The 16,678-nt window shown below is 37.8% G+C and overlaps 1 protein-coding gene across 1 annotated transcript in view; it reads right to left on the reverse strand.

The window, feature by feature from the left end:
- Positions 1-16,398, reverse strand: part of MEP1A (meprin A subunit alpha) — a 35,661-nt gene extending 19,263 nt beyond the window's left edge. Inside the window, exons 1-6 of the mRNA XM_021692094.1 lie at positions 16,330-16,398; positions 16,219-16,243; positions 16,078-16,128; positions 11,641-11,681; positions 11,020-11,095; positions 2,615-2,732 (exon numbers count right to left, since the gene is read on the reverse strand). Of these exons, the coding sequence (XP_021547769.1) occupies positions 2,615-2,732; positions 11,020-11,095; positions 11,641-11,681; positions 16,078-16,128; positions 16,219-16,243; positions 16,330-16,398 (380 nt within the window). The remainder of the gene's footprint in view (positions 1-2,614; positions 2,733-11,019; positions 11,096-11,640; positions 11,682-16,077; positions 16,129-16,218; positions 16,244-16,329) is intronic.
- Between the last annotated feature and the right edge of the window lie 280 nt (positions 16,399-16,678).

Below are 16,678 nucleotides of genomic sequence, written 5' to 3' on the forward strand. Positions count from 1 at the left end.
AAAAATTTTTAAAAAAATAAAAATAAAAATAAATCCCTCCTCCAATGGAAACGTGTAAGTTGCAAAAATGCCACAACTCTGCAGCTCTGAATCTTTTCCCTTGTCTTTCTAAAAGAGCCCAGTTAATGTCCCACTTCAGCGGGACCAGAACCCTGAAGGGTTTGGGGCACTTTACTGCGGTTTATTTCCCCAGACCATCTTCTTTCCTCCCCTTTCTCTCCCCTAACTTAAATGTAAGAGAGACACCTCCTGGCCAAAGGCAATAAGAATCTGCCAGACTCAGGTTTTACAGCCAACGTCCCTCAAAGCTGACCTACCTCTTCATCAAGTACTTGGGGATGGAGTTACAAACTGAAAAGAAGCCCCGAGAATTTTACTAGGAAAAAGAGAACTTTGGGAAAGTGATCACATTAGTTTCGTTTTATTTTTAAGAGGAAAAAAAAAAAAGGAAAGAAAAAGTGGTAGCTAAAAATGGAAATAAAAGGGTTAAGAAAATGAACTTTTTTTTTTTCCTGAAATCCTCAATAAATAATTAAAGGCTTTGGTACTTTCTTGAAGCACAAATGTTGCCAAGGGACAAGATGAAAAGGTCAAAAACAGAGAACGTCTAAAATCTGTGTTCTTGGCGAGGCCCAGGGTATACATTACATGTTTTTCCTTCACGTAAAAAGAAACTGTGCAAATGCTACTGGTTATCGCCACTTTTGTGACCCACAAGAACCTCAGGACATGTCCAGAAACACATTCACTATCTTACTACTGAAGTGGTTCTTCTGGCAATATTCCCAAGCTCGGTGAATAAAGTTACCACTCACCAGTCAATGAATCAAAAATCATAGAGACATCCTTTATTCCTCTTTCTTCTGAACCCCTCACATCAACTGACAACCAGCTTTTGAGAAGTCTCCGTGTTTTCATAGTTCTAAAATCTATTCCCTCTTCTTCATTTCAACTGCCTCTTCTTTACTGTGGGTCCCTTATTCTTTCTTTCCTTTTTTTTTTTTTTTGAAAATAAATACTTTATTTATTTATTTATTTATTTTTAAAAGATTTTATTTATTTATTTGACAGAAAGAGAGAGACAGCGAGAGAGGGAACACAAGCAGGGGGGATGGGAGAGGAAGAAGCAGGCTTCCTGTCGAGCAGGGAGCCCGATGCAGGACTGGATCCCAGGACCCTGGGATCATGACCTGAGCCGAAGGCAGACACTTAACCGACTGAGCCACCCAGGTGCCCCTCCCTTATTCTTTCTGTCCTGGACAATTGGGACGATTCTTTCATTGGTCTCCTGTCACCAGTCTTGCCCACACATCAATTCTTTATCCACTGTTGCTAGAGTAATCTTTCTAAAATGGAAAACTGAACATATAATGAATCATGCCCTAAACGGTGGATTCCCTCACACATGGTTTATCTGTTACCAGGTTCCTGTTTATCATCCTGGCTTCATGGCTCACCACTCTGCCCCTTACATGCGAAGCTTCAGACACTCAGAACTGAATGAATTCTCCAAGTAAGCCAGATTCATGTTTATGTTTGCTTTTTCCTTCTCTCTCTCTCTTCTTCTTCCTCTTCCTTCTTCTTCCTTCCCCTTTCTCTCTTGCTCTCCCTCTCTTCCCGTCCCCCATTTTGTCCTTCCCTCTCCTCTGCCTCTGTGTCCTCTTATGGCCCATGGCACTCCCCTTACCATATATAACTATTTACTTGTTTTTTCTCCACCACCCCCAACTGCCAACTATAAACTTTGTGAGATCTAAGACCATGTCTCAGGCTTCTTTGTATCTAGAGACTGGCACACTTCCTGGCACATAGTAGGTGAACATAAATTTCATTTTTAATAAAAGTCTGAGCCAAGAAAGCAACTACTCAAGTAAGAAAGGTACTTTACTTGTATCTAAGTGGTCATCACAATTATTTTTTTACTGTTGTTTTTTGCATTTTTTTTTTCTTAAGAAGCTAAATCATGTGCTAACTTCCTTCCTCATCTCTGTTATCCATCCATGATGAGGAAAAACACCGACAGAACTAGACAACGAAATCCAGGCAACACCTAGAGGCAGTGTGGAGAACTGCAGCAGGAGGAAATGTGTCCAGGTGGGCCCTAAGGACACACACAGGCAGTCACAGCAGATGGTCGCTTTGCTTCCCAACCTCATCTAGCCCAGGTTGGTTGACATAAATACCACTGAAAAAAAGAGCTTATTTCTTGATATACCCTTTATTTCTCCTAGGAAATAAATAACAAAAAACTACATCTAGAACTTTTCAAAGAGGTCCAGCCAGCAAAGCGCCATAATTTAAACTAGTACCGTAAAAAAGGGTTTACTTCTTTAAATTTATACTTTAATACACCTGACTTAAAAAATAAAGTACTGTTATTTAAAACATGACCTAAACCCAGGAAAAAAAATTGAAATAAATCTCATGGGGCGCATAAGTATCCAAACAACTCGTTCTCCATCTAGATCATTAAAAATGTTACAGACTTTAAACTCACAGAGAAAGATTTGATTTTGCTTTTAGTTTCTTTCCAGTTTCTTCTTTTGAAAGACATGTATCACTTTTATAAACAAAAGGGTGCATGATTACACACTCTGTAAAATTTCATCCTTACCCATCAAACTTCTGAAATATGATATATGAGCTTTCTCCTTCATAGGGCTTGAAATCCACACAGGACTTGAGGCGGAACATTTCAAAGGCGTAAAGAATGGCTCCTTTGGCATTCAGTCCTGCAGAAATCAGTAAAAATATCAATGAGAATTACTTAGATCTTAGATAATATACATAACATAGTTGGAGAAAATCTTGCCCCCACATGAAATCCACAGAGGTCCATGATATATTTTTTGGTAGTAAGCAGATTCCTTGGAAACTAAAACTATAAAAGTAGTCGTGTATATAAACATTAAGTGTAAACTTTAAATACATAATGTAAATATACCTACAAAATAAGAATACACTCATGTGTGTGTAGCTGAACAAAATTATAAACTAACTTCCTCATTTCCTCCCTTCCTCTTCCTTATTCAAGTGGAGATCCTGAGTGCAGTACCTCAGGAGAGTCACACTGCAGAGCAGGAGACAGAAGTGACTGCAAGCCATTTCTGTCTTCTGTGTGAATAAAGCACCTGGAAAGAAGCAGTGAGAATGGTGTTTGCACCAGTCTAAAAAAATACCCCCTCTTGTTGGAGGAAGAGAGCAGAGTTTAGAGAGGTTTATGGGTTCTGGAAGCATAAGGAACACATATGATATGTTACCCTGCTTCCCTGCAAGACCCCTGGAGAGATGGCAAGACTACACAGGGAGCACTGGAAACAACCTTGGAAAAGATTGTTATAACCCAAACTTGGACCCAAAGCAGCAGAAGCCTAATGGACCCGAAGAGGCCAGAATGGTAGATGTTTAGTAACCTGTAGGTTAGGACCAGTGACCAAAGATCAAATGTCTTTACTTTCGCCTAACGTGCACATTGCCTGGCATTGCATGAGACAAGCATGCGGTGGGGAGGAAAGATACTCTAGAGGAACAGAGATTACGTTTTACTTAGTATGCATTTTTTTTTTTCCTCCCATCAACTGACTGAAGGTAGAGCTCTAAGTTAAAAATTAAACTAGGTTATACAAAGTTAAATTATATTGGTTGTATATTTGATTTTGTGCATTCTCTCAAAGAGTTCATAATTCTTGACAGTTTACCAAGTACTTACCTTATGTTTTCCTGGCCCTTATTTCATTTAATAAACCACCAAGTTGGAGATTCCACAGTTTCAGATGTCATAAGATTATATTAAGATCATTAAATAAATAATCAACGGAATCATCAGTAAATTACTTGTGGAAACAACACAGATAACAACAAGAGTATGCATTAGGCCTACTGAAGGACTTTCATGAAATTTCACCTATTCTTAGTGGCATCTATAATATGAATATTTGTACCCAAGACAGCTTAGTTGTCACAAAAGTTTAAGAAAAAAGACCAGAGATAATGTAACTGGGGCAAAATATTTGCAAAATACATATCTGACAAAAGACTTGTATCTAGAATATATAAAGAACTCCTACAACTCAAGGGAGAATAGATAAATACTAATTTTTTAAGTGAGCAAACTATTTAAACAGGTATTTCACAAAGGCAGACATACAAATGACCAATAAGTAAACAAAAAAGAAAGTGAAACAACAATAAGTAAACTAAAACAACAATTAAATGCCACTACATGTCCACCAATATGGCTAAAATTAAAAAGAACAACAACAACGAATATTTGCAAGGATGTAGAGTAAATGAACTTTCATTCATTGTTCATGCAAGTTTGTAAAATGATACAAGCACTTTGAATGAGATCCAACACTAAACCTATGTCTATATTATAACCCAGCAATTTCACTTTAGATGTTTATATCAGAGACATTAGAAAAACTTATATTCAAAACAGACATGTACAAGAATGTTCGTACTAGCTTTATTCATAATAACTCAAGCATAGAATCAACCCAGGTGTCTATCAACAGGAGATCGGTTGAACAAGCCATGATATACTGTATTCATGCAATGGAATGCCACTCAATAATAAGAGGGAACAAATTATTGATGCACACAACAACATCGGTGAATCTCAAAAACATTTTACTGAGTAATCAAAAAAAGCATAAAATATGATTCCATTTGTATGAAACTCTAGAACAGGCAAAACTCATCTATGATTAAAACAACAAAAAAGTTATTTCTGGAAGGGTGAGAGTACTATGAAAGAACATGGGAGAACTTTCTGGGATAATAAAAGTGCTTTGTATCTTAATAGGAGTTGTATGAATATTTTTACATTGTATAAGTGTAATGTATAAATTACAAGGTATATAAATATTTTAAAACTCACTGAACTGTACACTTAAGACTCCATGCATTTTACTCTATGTACATTTTACATAAAAAAGAATCATAAACAAACATTAAACTTTAATTAAAGGTACACATGCTGCAGTAATTGGGGTAAAGCATACTGTCCATGAAATTTACTTTGAAATGTATCAGAAATAGAATGTATTGATAGAAGGATAGAAAGATGGGCAGGTTGGATCGATAAGATAAAGCAAAAGTAGCAGAATGCTGTTTGTATAATGTAGGTAATGAGTATACGAGTGTTCACTGCACAATTCTTTTAGCTTTTTATATATTTAAAATTTTTCATAATAAAATGTGGAAAAGACCATAATTACAACTTTAAAGAAGGAAAAAAACCTGTTAAATTCTATTCCCAGTAAAAAATGTCCTTCAAAATGAAGGCAATAAAGAAGTTACTTTGGAGAGAGAAGAGAATTTGTCACCAACAGTTTTGTTCTACAAGAAATGCTAAAAAAAGGGGCACCTGGGTGGCTCAGTCAGTTAAGCATCCAGCTCTTGATCTAGCTCAGGTCTTGATCTCAGTGTTGTGAGTTCAAACCCCATGTTGGGCTCCATGCTGGTTATGGAGCCTACTTAAAAAAAAAAAAATTGCTAAAGGAAGTTCTTCAGGCTGAAGAGAAATGACACCACATAGGAACTCAGATGTCCAGGAAGAATGAACAGCACCAGAAACTGCAAGTATAAAAGTAAATATAAAGACTACTTTTCTTCATTAATTTTAAAAGAAAACTGATTAGAGCAAAAAGAAAAATGATAACACTATATTATGAGGTTTATAAAGTATATAGTTGAAAAGTATAAGCCAATAATAGCACAAAATAAAGGGGTATAAATGGAATTATAGTGTTGTAAAATGCTTGCATTTTATGCAAAAGGGCACCATATTAAGTCTAAGTATACTGCACATGTTAAGGCTACAAACTGTAATCCCTACAGCAAAGCCTCACAAAATAATACAAAGAGATTGAGCTAAAAGCCACTACACGAACCAAATGAAATATTAAATTATTGGATTTAACCAAAAGAAGGCAGGAAAAGAATAAATAAAAGAAAAAATAGAAGACAATAACTGATAGTTCTAAATCAAACTATATCAATAATTACATTAAAAGTGAATAGGGGAAGAGAGGAAAAAAATGAAACAAGACAAAACCAAAGAGGGAGACACACTATAAGAGACCCTTAATCTTAGGAAACAAACTGAGGGTTCCTGGAGGCGAGAGGGATGGGAGGAATGGGGTGGCTGGGTGATAGACATTGAGGAGGGTATGTGCTATATAATGAGCACTGGGTATTACATAAGATTGATGAATCACAGACTTGTACCCCTGAAACAAATAACACATTATATGTTAATTAATAGAATTTAAATTAAAAAAAATTTTTTTTAAAGATTTTATTTATTTATTTGACAGAGAGAGACACAGCGAGAGGGGAACACAAGCAGGGGGAGGGGGAGAGGGAGAAGCAGGCTTCCCGCGGAGCAGGGAGCCCGATGCAGGGCTCGATCCCAGGACCCTGAGATCATGACCTGAGCAGAAGGCAGACGCTTAATGACTGAGCCACCCAGGCGCCCCAGATTAAAAAAATTTTTTAAATAAAAAAATTAAAATTAAAAAAGAAATCTGAAAAAAGTGTAAATAGACCAAATGTTCCAACTGAAATTCAGAGGTTGATAGACTGGATAAAAATGTGAGACCCAAATATATACTGTCTAAAAAAGAGACACTTTAAATATAAAGACATTGATAGGAGTAAAACCCTGAAAAAAATACACAATGAAAACAGTAAGTTTTAAAAAGCTGGTGTAGCTATATTTAAATTAGACAAAGTAGACTTCAAAATAAAGAAGATTACCAGACATAAAGAGAAATTTCTCTAAATGATGGGTCAATTTAGCAAGATGATTTAACAATGTGCTTGCCCCAAAGAGCAGTTTCATGAAAATTCTAAAAGAAGAAATAAACAAACACACAATTACAGTTAAAGAGTTTAACACCTCTCTCTCAGTAACAGATAAAATAATTAGTCCAAAACTCCTTGCAGGTAAAAATATTTGAACAACACAATCATCTTGACCTATTTGACATTGATAAAATAACACACCCCACACCCGCCAAATATAAGTTCTTTTCCAGTGCACGTGGAACAGTCACAAAGATAGGCCACAAAATATGTCTCAGTAAATTTCAAAAGATCAAAGTCTTATAGAATATGTTCTCTGACCTCAGCAAAATTAAACTAGAAATCAATAATAGAATATCTAGAAGCACTGTCGACATTTGTAAATTTAAAAACACACTTCTAATTGATCCATGGATTTTAAAAAATTGCAACAGAAATTAGAACATATCTAAACTTTAATAAAGATACAACCATATCAAAATTTGTGGAAAACAGTAAAAGCAGAGCTTCAAATAAAATTTATAGCTTTAAATGCCATATTATAACATTATCTTATTAGAAAAATGAAGGTTTAAAATCAATGATATAAATTTCCACCTTTAATATAAAAAAAGAAGAGCATATTAAACTGGAATTCAGTAGAAGAAAGGAAATACTAAAGACAAGCAAAAAACAACAAAATAGAAAGCAGGGAAGAAAGAGAAAATTAACAAGTCAAAATTTACTTCTTTGAAAAGAATAATAAATCAATACACTGCTTAAAAAAACAAAAACGAAACAAAACAAACAAAAAAGGAAAGTCACAGACTGGGAGAAAATATTCAAGATATCTATCTATCTATCTATCTATCTCTGACAAAAGACTTCATCCATAATATATGAAGTTCTTCTACAAATAACAAAAAGACAAACACGATAAAAAAAAAAAGCATGATGAGAGTTGAACAGACATTTCATAAAAGAACATACACAAATGGCCAATAGCACATGAAAATCTGGGAAATATCATTAGTCATTAGGAAAATGCAAATTAAAATCCCAGTGAGATTCCATTTAAAACCACCAGAATGGCTACAATTAAAAAAGATTAATACCGCCAATGTTACTGAAAATGTGGAGCAAATGGGACATTGCTGCATTGCTAGTGAGAAGGGAAAATGGTATAGCCACTTTGGAAAACTGCTTGACATTTTTTTACTAAAGGTAACTATATATCTGCCATATGATCAAGCAATTCTATTTCTAGACATTTGCTCAAGAAAATATATATATAAATATACATATACATGTATCTATCTCATGCAGACTTGTACAAGAATGATCATAGCAGCTTTCTTCATTATAAAAACCCAAACTTGATACAAACCAATGTCCATCCACTGAAAAATGGATAAATAATTGCCATATTCCTGAGGAATATTACTGAGTAGTAATAAAAAGAATTAACTACTGGCCTGCCACGATATGGAAAAACTTCAAAAACATGTTAAGCAAAAGAAGCCAGATACAAAGGAGTACATACTGAATGATTCCATTTATCTATAAATCAGGTAAAACTAATCTATAGGGGAAAAAAATTAGAATGGTAGTGTCTTGGAGAGGGGTGTAGGGATTGGCTGGAAACAAGCACACGGGCAGTTTCTGGAGTTATGGGATATTGGGTTACATAAGTTTATGTATATATCAAAGCCATTGACTTTTACACTGATTTGTATATTTTACTCTGCATAGATTTAACTTTAATAAAAGAATTGTATACAAATATGAAACTCTAGGATGTTTGCTTTTTGCAATGGTATGGGCCCAGGATCTGAACCTTTTTTTAATGGTGATTCTCATTTGGTGCTACTTGAGAACCACCACTGCGTCTTCACTGCTGCTACCTTATTTCAGGCCACCTGTCTTCCATCTTGCTTTCTTGATCTGTCACCAACTTACAGCTAAAGAGACCTTGCTACTCAAGCTGTGGCCAGCAGACCAAAAACATCAGCATCCCCTGGGGGATTGTGCAGAATCTGAGACCCCACCCCGGATTTCACAAGATCCTCAGGGGAGCCTTATGCACATAAAAGTCTGAGAGGCACTGATTTAACGCCTCACAGAGGCATGGTGAAGCTTAAACCAAATATTAGGTGAAGGCACAGTGTCTGGAATAAATTGGTGATGCAGTAAAGCGTGCCTATGTCTTGATGGAAGGGGGAATAGTGCAGGTGCACAGACAAGAAGAAAAATTTTAATGGGGAAAAATATGCTCTCAAAAGTTGTTTTTCTTAAATCACATTTCAATAAATATGGGTGCTCTGTAAATTTGCAAGTGTGCGGGCAACAATGGGGCGGGGTGGGGGTGGGGGAATAAAATCTCTTCTCAAACTCAACACCCAAAAAACAAATAATCAAGTCAAAAAATGGGCAGAAGACATGAACAGACACTTCTCCAAAGAAGACCTACAAACGGCTAACTGACACATGAAAAAATGTTCATCATCATTAGCCATCAGGGAAATTCAAATCAAAACCACATTGAGATACCACTTTACACCAGTTAGAATGGCAGAAATTGACAAGGCAAGAAACAATAAATATTGGAGAGGTTGTGGAGAAAGGGGAACCCTCTTACACTGTTGATGGGAATGCAAGTTGGAACAGCCACTTTGGAAAACAGCGTGGAGGTGCCTCAAAAAATTAAAAATAGAGCTACCCTATGACCCAGCAATTGCACTACTGGGTATTTACCCCAAAGACACAGATGTAGTGAAAAGAAGGGCCATATGCACCCCAATGTTCGTAGCAGCAATGTCCGCAATAGCCAAACTGTGGAAAGAGCCGAGATGCCCTTCAACAGACGAATGGATAAAGAAGATGTGGTCCATATATACAATGGAATATTACTCAGCCATCAGAAAGGATGAATACCCAACTTTTACATCAACATGAATGGGACTGGAGGAGATTATGCTAAGTGAAATAAGTCAAGCAGAGAAAGTCAATTATCATATGGTTTCACTTATTTGTGGAACATAAGGAATAGCATGGAGGACATTAGGAGAAGGAAGGGAAAAATGAAGGGGGGCGGAAATCGGAGGGAGAGACGAACCATGAGAGACTATGGACTCTGAGAAACAAACTGAGGGTTTTAGAGGGGAGGGGGTGGGGGGATGGGTTAGCCCAGTGATGGGTATTAAGGAGGGCACGTATTTTATGGAGCACTGGATGTTATACGAAAACAATGAATCGTGGATCACTACATCAAAAACTAATGATGTACTGTATGGTGACTAACATAACATAATAATAATAAAATTAAAAAATAAATAAATAAAACCTCAAATTTCAAAAAAAATCACTGAGAACAACAGCATTTGTTTATAACTAGCTCTCCTCTAGAAAAGGGATCAGCACTGATAACAGTGATGGAAAATATTGAAACATAAACTCTATCTCCTGAGAGTGGGAGCAGCCTAACAGCGCATTAAGATTGAGCAAGCTTGTCCCCATTTCCCCTCTCCTCTGATCTTCCCCCATCCGTGTGGGATGGGCCTCGAAGGCTTTGCATCATCACGGCTGCTCAGCTGTCAGTCACCTGCTTGGGGTCAGCCAGTGTCCACACGTGGCTTTGAATATTTATTTATTTCCCCCAAGTATTATTTCCAACAATTACTGAACTATAACTTAACCAGTCTTCTATCTTGAGAGAGAAAAGAATTGAAATTATTAATACTGAGGAACAAGGACCCTGAGCATGTGAAATATAGACTTTTCTATTTCTCAAAAGTGTGGAATGTTTGTCTCATAACAAAAGGGGAAGCAATCAGTATGCTGAAAATATATTTAGTTTCACTTAAACAAAACTATTATTTAAAGCATAATTTTTTCGTGGTTGTGAAACCAAATAATGTTTCATTCTATTTTTGTTCTTTATGGTGTTTTTGGTTTTATTAACATGTTAATGTGGTCTGTACTTTTAAAAATTATTATTTGATACTCTGTAATTTTTAAAATTACTATTCGATGCACTGTATCTCAGACTCGTTAAGCAGCATTGGGTCAATATAATGTTATGCCTTTCATCCCATGGGATAAAGAATTACCAGGGCTTGGAAACCCCCATATGCATTGGTGTTACTCCCAATCTGAAGCCAATGAACAGGAGTGGGGGTCAATAGAAGAGTAAAATCTAAAACTCCTAATTAAAACAATTAATATTACCCAGATTGTCAGCCAGAATGTAAGGAATGGGGAACTTCCACCTGGTGTTAGGGTCTCTCAGGCCATTTCTGGAGTTCTGTGAAAACAAGGCAAAGACGAAAACAATGAATCGTGGATCACTACATCAAAAACAATGGAAGGTGAGTCCTCCAGGCCCCCTGACCTCCTCCTTCACTAAACTTTAACACCACAAACAACCTATCATACAATTCAAACAATAGCGTTTGTATTCTGATTACAAAAGCAAAACAAGTTCATTACAGACAATTTGGAAACTTCAGAGAAATTATTAAGAACAAAACTTAAAAGATCTGCAATTTCCAAAAACTGAGATAGCCACTTTAAACATACTGTTGCATTTCCTTCTCTCATTCTTCACTTACTAGGAAAATTGGGTGAACAAGTAATGTGATAATTATAGATTCTTTTGTCCTGTGTGCTAATTTTTCATCTGTTTTTGTCATCATCAACCACAGTGGAAGCCCTTGTGGGTACAGATGATAGATTAGATTCTTTCATGTCCTCCACAGTGCCTAGCACAGGGCTGGACAAACAGAGTCTCCCAGTCATAAAAAACAGCCAGTTCTGAGGAATGTTACTGTGTCCTTGGCAGGTACTCACTCGCAGGAGGATGTCTCCTTGAAAGAGGTCCAAGCCCGCAGCTAGACACAGATTAAAAAAAAAAAAAAGGAAGAAAGAAATATTTGAATGAGCGTTACTAAAAGGCATTTCTCATAATAAAATTAATATTTTCCATTGTAAATCTTGCCTTGTTAATCTTTGGTTGAAGTCTTTTTGAAACAATGCAAAATTCTCTCTAATTGAGTAAATGTAAATAGCCCATCAATATCACGTATTATCACATCCTCTGTCTTCGTTTTGGAATAAGAAACCTTGTCCAAGAATCTTAAAAGTAAGAAATGAGTTGGAAGAGATCTTTTGGATCATTGACTCCGAACCTCTCATGCTTTAAGGGGGCACAAGGGAGTCTTGAGACAGGAAGTAATGCACGCGAGGTGGTCAGCAGTTGAGTGGGCTTAAGAACTCCTGACTTCCTATCCAGGGCCCTTTCTGCTATTATTCCATCCTTCTTTGTGACTCTAGGTAAATGGGTTGGTTTTGCTCTGTCCCATGAAAAAACACTGGTACCCTCCAAAGCCAAGCTCAAGATAACGCCCTTGCAATAAAGACCAGGCAAATATGGATAGATCCACTCAAAAACTGTATCTCCAAATATCTGTTATCAGGAGCTTAGCATAATAAACTTTCCTCCCTTATGGTATTCCTTGATTCTGGCCACATAGTGTTTTTGCAAATAGAGTTCTTAAAAGGGAAGATCCTTGTGGGAAAAATTTATGAACATTTAAAAGAATGTCTCTTCTTATGACAACCTTCATGTTTGACAAACAGCCTTCCCTGTAAATCACAAAATACTTCAAACAGGGTCAGTGGATCATACTTCATTCTGAGAATAGCACCTGATTTACAGCTGGGAAATCAAGCTAGAGAGTTATCACCACAGCCTCACGTGATAACAGAGGTCTCATTTGGCAAAGCTGAGGGCTCATTCATGGTAAATGACCCCACTGGGGGTTTAGGTATTGGGAGAAGTCGTGGTTTCACTTGCTAATGACTAACTAAGGCATCACGATCCCTTTCCCCATGCCCATATTTCTTAACCTCCATAAACCTAACCTATGAATATGATAGTAGCACAATTAAACAAAGACAAATAACATTGATATGACTGCCCCACGGGCAGTAGGAGCCAGGTATTGAATTGCTTTTTCAGTAGGGGTAATATGTGCCCGTCTATCCACACTCTGGTTCAGGCTTATCATGAACAAACACATGCATTTTCTGACACTGGCCTGGATTCGGGATAGAGGTGAGAGCTGGGCTCTTCTAGAGTGATATGAACAAGTTCATTCAGACCTTGGCCCCCAGGTTGGTCAGTGTAGATGGGCTCATGGAGGGTAAGAGAGTGCAGCAGTGGGTTGGGGGGGGGACACTTCCCAAAGAAGCATATATCCATTAAAAATAAGCCTCAGGAAGGGTGCCTGGGTAGCCCAATTGGTTGGGCATCTGACTCTTGATTTCAGCTCAGGTCATGATCTCAGGATTGGGATCGATCCCCCTATCCAAGGAGCCCGCTTATGTTTCTCTCTCTCCTTCTCTCTCCCTCTCTCTCTCTCCCTCTGCCCACCCCCCCCCGCCCCCATTCACGTGGAAGAGTACATACGCACACTCTCTCTAAAGAATAAAAATTTTAAAAAAATAAGCCTCAGGAGATTCTCTAACCAATTTGCTCAGGCAGCAGATACTTATTAAGCACTTAATGTGTGCTAGACTTCGTTCTACATGCAAGGGATATAGCAGAGAATAAAACAAAGCCCTCAGGGAGGTGACATTCTTGACTGGGGAGGGAGGAGAGACAAACACATAAATGTTGAGTAGCAGATGGTATAACAAGCAATAATAATAATAAAAGAACAGTAGGGGAGAAAAGTGGTGAGGGGTAGGGGGTTTGATATTTTATAAAGGGCGGTCAGGGAAGGCCTCCCTGAGGAGGTGGCATTGAAGCAGAAATCTGATGGCGTGGGGAATAAAGGAAGAGTATGGAGGGCAAAGGCAACAGCAAATAGAAATGAGGCAAGGGGTGCCTGTGTGGCTCAGCAGGTTAAGCATCTGCTTTTGGCTCAGATCATGATCCCATGGTCCCCGCTAAGCCCGGAGCCTACTTCTCTCTTCTCTCTCCCATCCTCTCTAACAAATAAATAAATAAAATCCTGAAAAAAGAAAAAAAAAAAAAAAGAGGCAGGAAAGCCTTGATGTCTTAGAGCAGCTTTCCAAACTTTAGCAAGAGAATCTCCTGAGGGCTTGTTAAACCCAGACAGCTGAGCCCCACCCTCAGGATTTCTCAGTCAGCAAGTCTGGGGCAAGGTTCGAGAATTTTCACTTCTAACAAGTTCTCGGGTGATGCTGATGTTACTGGTAGGGAGACCACACATTGAGACTCACCTCTGTAGAGGAATAGCTAGGAGGTCAGGGTGGCTGGAGAACCCAAGAAAGTAGGGGAAAGAGCAGTAAGAAGTAAGATTAGATGGCTGGCCAGGGTCAGCTCATCTCAAACTTTCATGTGCAGGGAATCAGCAGGGGTCAGTCAACATGGAGGTGCTGATTCTGTAGGTCTGAGATGAGACTGAAGATGCTGCATTTCTAGAAAACTCTTAGGTGGTATAGGTGATACTGGCCTGTGGAACACACCTTGGGAATCAAGGTTCTAGGGCTTTTGTTCTGTGTTGGACGAGATGTCAATCAGTACTGGCCAGTGTTGAATGACGAAGACTGGATAAGAGAAGTGACATGGCCTGAATCCTATCAGAAGGAGAGTTCTGTCCCCTCTGAGGAATAGCCTGTGCGGGGTGAGGGCAGAAAGGCAAGAGCAGTTACGAGGCTGAAAGAACCTGACCAGACCAGATGGCTTAGAGAGGAATAGGAAAAGAGAAAGTGTTGAGAAGTCGCAACCCATGATATAATTTGATGGTAGATCTAATAGTATTTGCTGATAGATGGTGTGTACCTTGAGAGAAAGATAAGACTCAGAGGTTCTGATCCTTCAGATCTAGAAGGGGGAAATTGCTTTTACTGAAATGAAAAGACTGAAAGCAACAAATCTTGGGGTAGAAGGTTAAATTGTGAGGCATGGAGAGAAGACAGGGAAAAAGGTGACAATTCCCTCTCTGTGATTTTTCCTGAATAGTTTTTGTGATACAGGATCTGGCTCTGTGGCCAACCCTAACAATCCTGGTAGCTGGGTTGGGATGACCTAAAAAGGAGAAAAAAACCCACATGGTAAAATTTCTTCATCAGAGTCACAGCTCAGAGGGAGTGGTGGAGAAGAAGCATAAACAATGATTCTAAGGTAAAAGAATTCTTTGGTCTAGACAAATTAGGATGAGATCGTAAATCTCATTCTAGTCCCAGCCCTGCTTTAAACTACAGCAGATTCTCTCAAGTCCATATACCTTGATTGCCTGACACTAAACAGAGATAATTTTATGCCTGGCTCTGAAGTCTTGGGGCCCATTCACCCATTTACCTTACCAAACTATTTCTATAAAACCATTTCAAGATTTTCCAATTATGTATCAATGAGCCTGCCTTCCCGGTAAATGAGAAAAAGCCACAGAAGTTCAACCCTTAGGTATGGGTCTTTTCAGTTGTGTAGGCTTCAAATAGCACTGAGCTCAGCGATCTGGGCAGGTCACCTCAACAACAAGGAAATTCCTGTCCCTTCCTGCAAAATGGTAACAGTCCTTACTCTACTGCAGTATTTGACAAATAAACATGCAATTGATAGTAAAGCTTTTGTAGACTGTAAGCTGTTTAAGATCATGAATATCTCTGCTGCTTGCCAATCCTAACCAAAGATACCCAGAATGTAAAGGCTTCTCCCTCATCTTAGAAGCAGGATAAGAGAGAGAAAAGAGATGATAACCCAGCTTCTCTCTCCTCTCAGTAATGGACCAGATTGATGGAGTTCCTCAAGAAAAATGTTCGTAGACAAGACATTGAAATGGAAACATCTTTACACTCTTCCCTAAGTCCTGAGCAAACAGGTGTTAATGAATATGATGCACGAGTAGAAGGGCTAGGGTTTTCCCCCCCACTAAATGTAACCTTAGGCATATACTACACATGTATACATACATACATATACATGTGTATATGTAGCAAGTGGAATAATCATCCACTTTTTTTTCACTCTTTTCAAAACAGAAACAGGAAAACTGACATTTTTATAAACAAAAATCATGTGATGTACTTCTAGATCCATGGAGCACTCACTAGTTCCTCTAGAAAATTTGGTATAACCATCATTCTCTTTCCACATTTCCATTTTTCAGAAACTCTGTAAATTCTAATGAAGCACCAACAGATATTTCTCCCCTAAAGTTACCCAGTACCCTATCATGAAAGCAAGAGCTTTATAGCAATTGGAGCATAAGATTTAAAATTATTTCAAAGCATTAATAAGGCAGAAATTGAACCCACCTAAGTTGATTTCTGAAATATCCTTCTGTTCATGAAACTCTTCATCATGTACTGTTAAAAGTAGGAAAAAATTGTTACTGATCTTGCTGAATAAAAGAAAGAAAGTTCAGAAACACTCTGTGCATTTCAATTGATTCTTACCATTTCCTTTAGAGAGATGCTTAATCTGAAAGAAAATAAACATACAGAAAATACATAACATATACTAGAATTAATATTTCTAAATATCCAGAAGAGCAGAACTCTACTTACTGATACAGCTGCTATGTGGGCAAAAAACAAGGTGAAAGAGAGAACACAAGTGGATTTCGTCCAAACCATTGTTGCGAATGAACAGACTTACCAAAGACACATTGTGATAAATACTTTTTGGACCTTGCCCTGGCTGTCATCTTAGAAACTTTGACCCTCACATATGTACCATGGCATTAAAAAAAAGTAACCAAAGAAAATGTCATTAACACTTTTAAGGGCAGATACCAAGTTTAACATAAAATCTCAAGCTCCCCAGATCTGGGAAATGTTTGAAAAGGTTAATACTGACATGAGCATATAAAAATCAGTAACATTTCTATACACGAGCCATAGCATTCCTCATCTG

This window comes from Neomonachus schauinslandi, chromosome 8, assembly GCF_002201575.2.
Source record: "Neomonachus schauinslandi chromosome 8, ASM220157v2, whole genome shotgun sequence".
Classification (NCBI taxonomy): domain Eukaryota; kingdom Metazoa; phylum Chordata; class Mammalia; order Carnivora; family Phocidae; genus Neomonachus; species Neomonachus schauinslandi.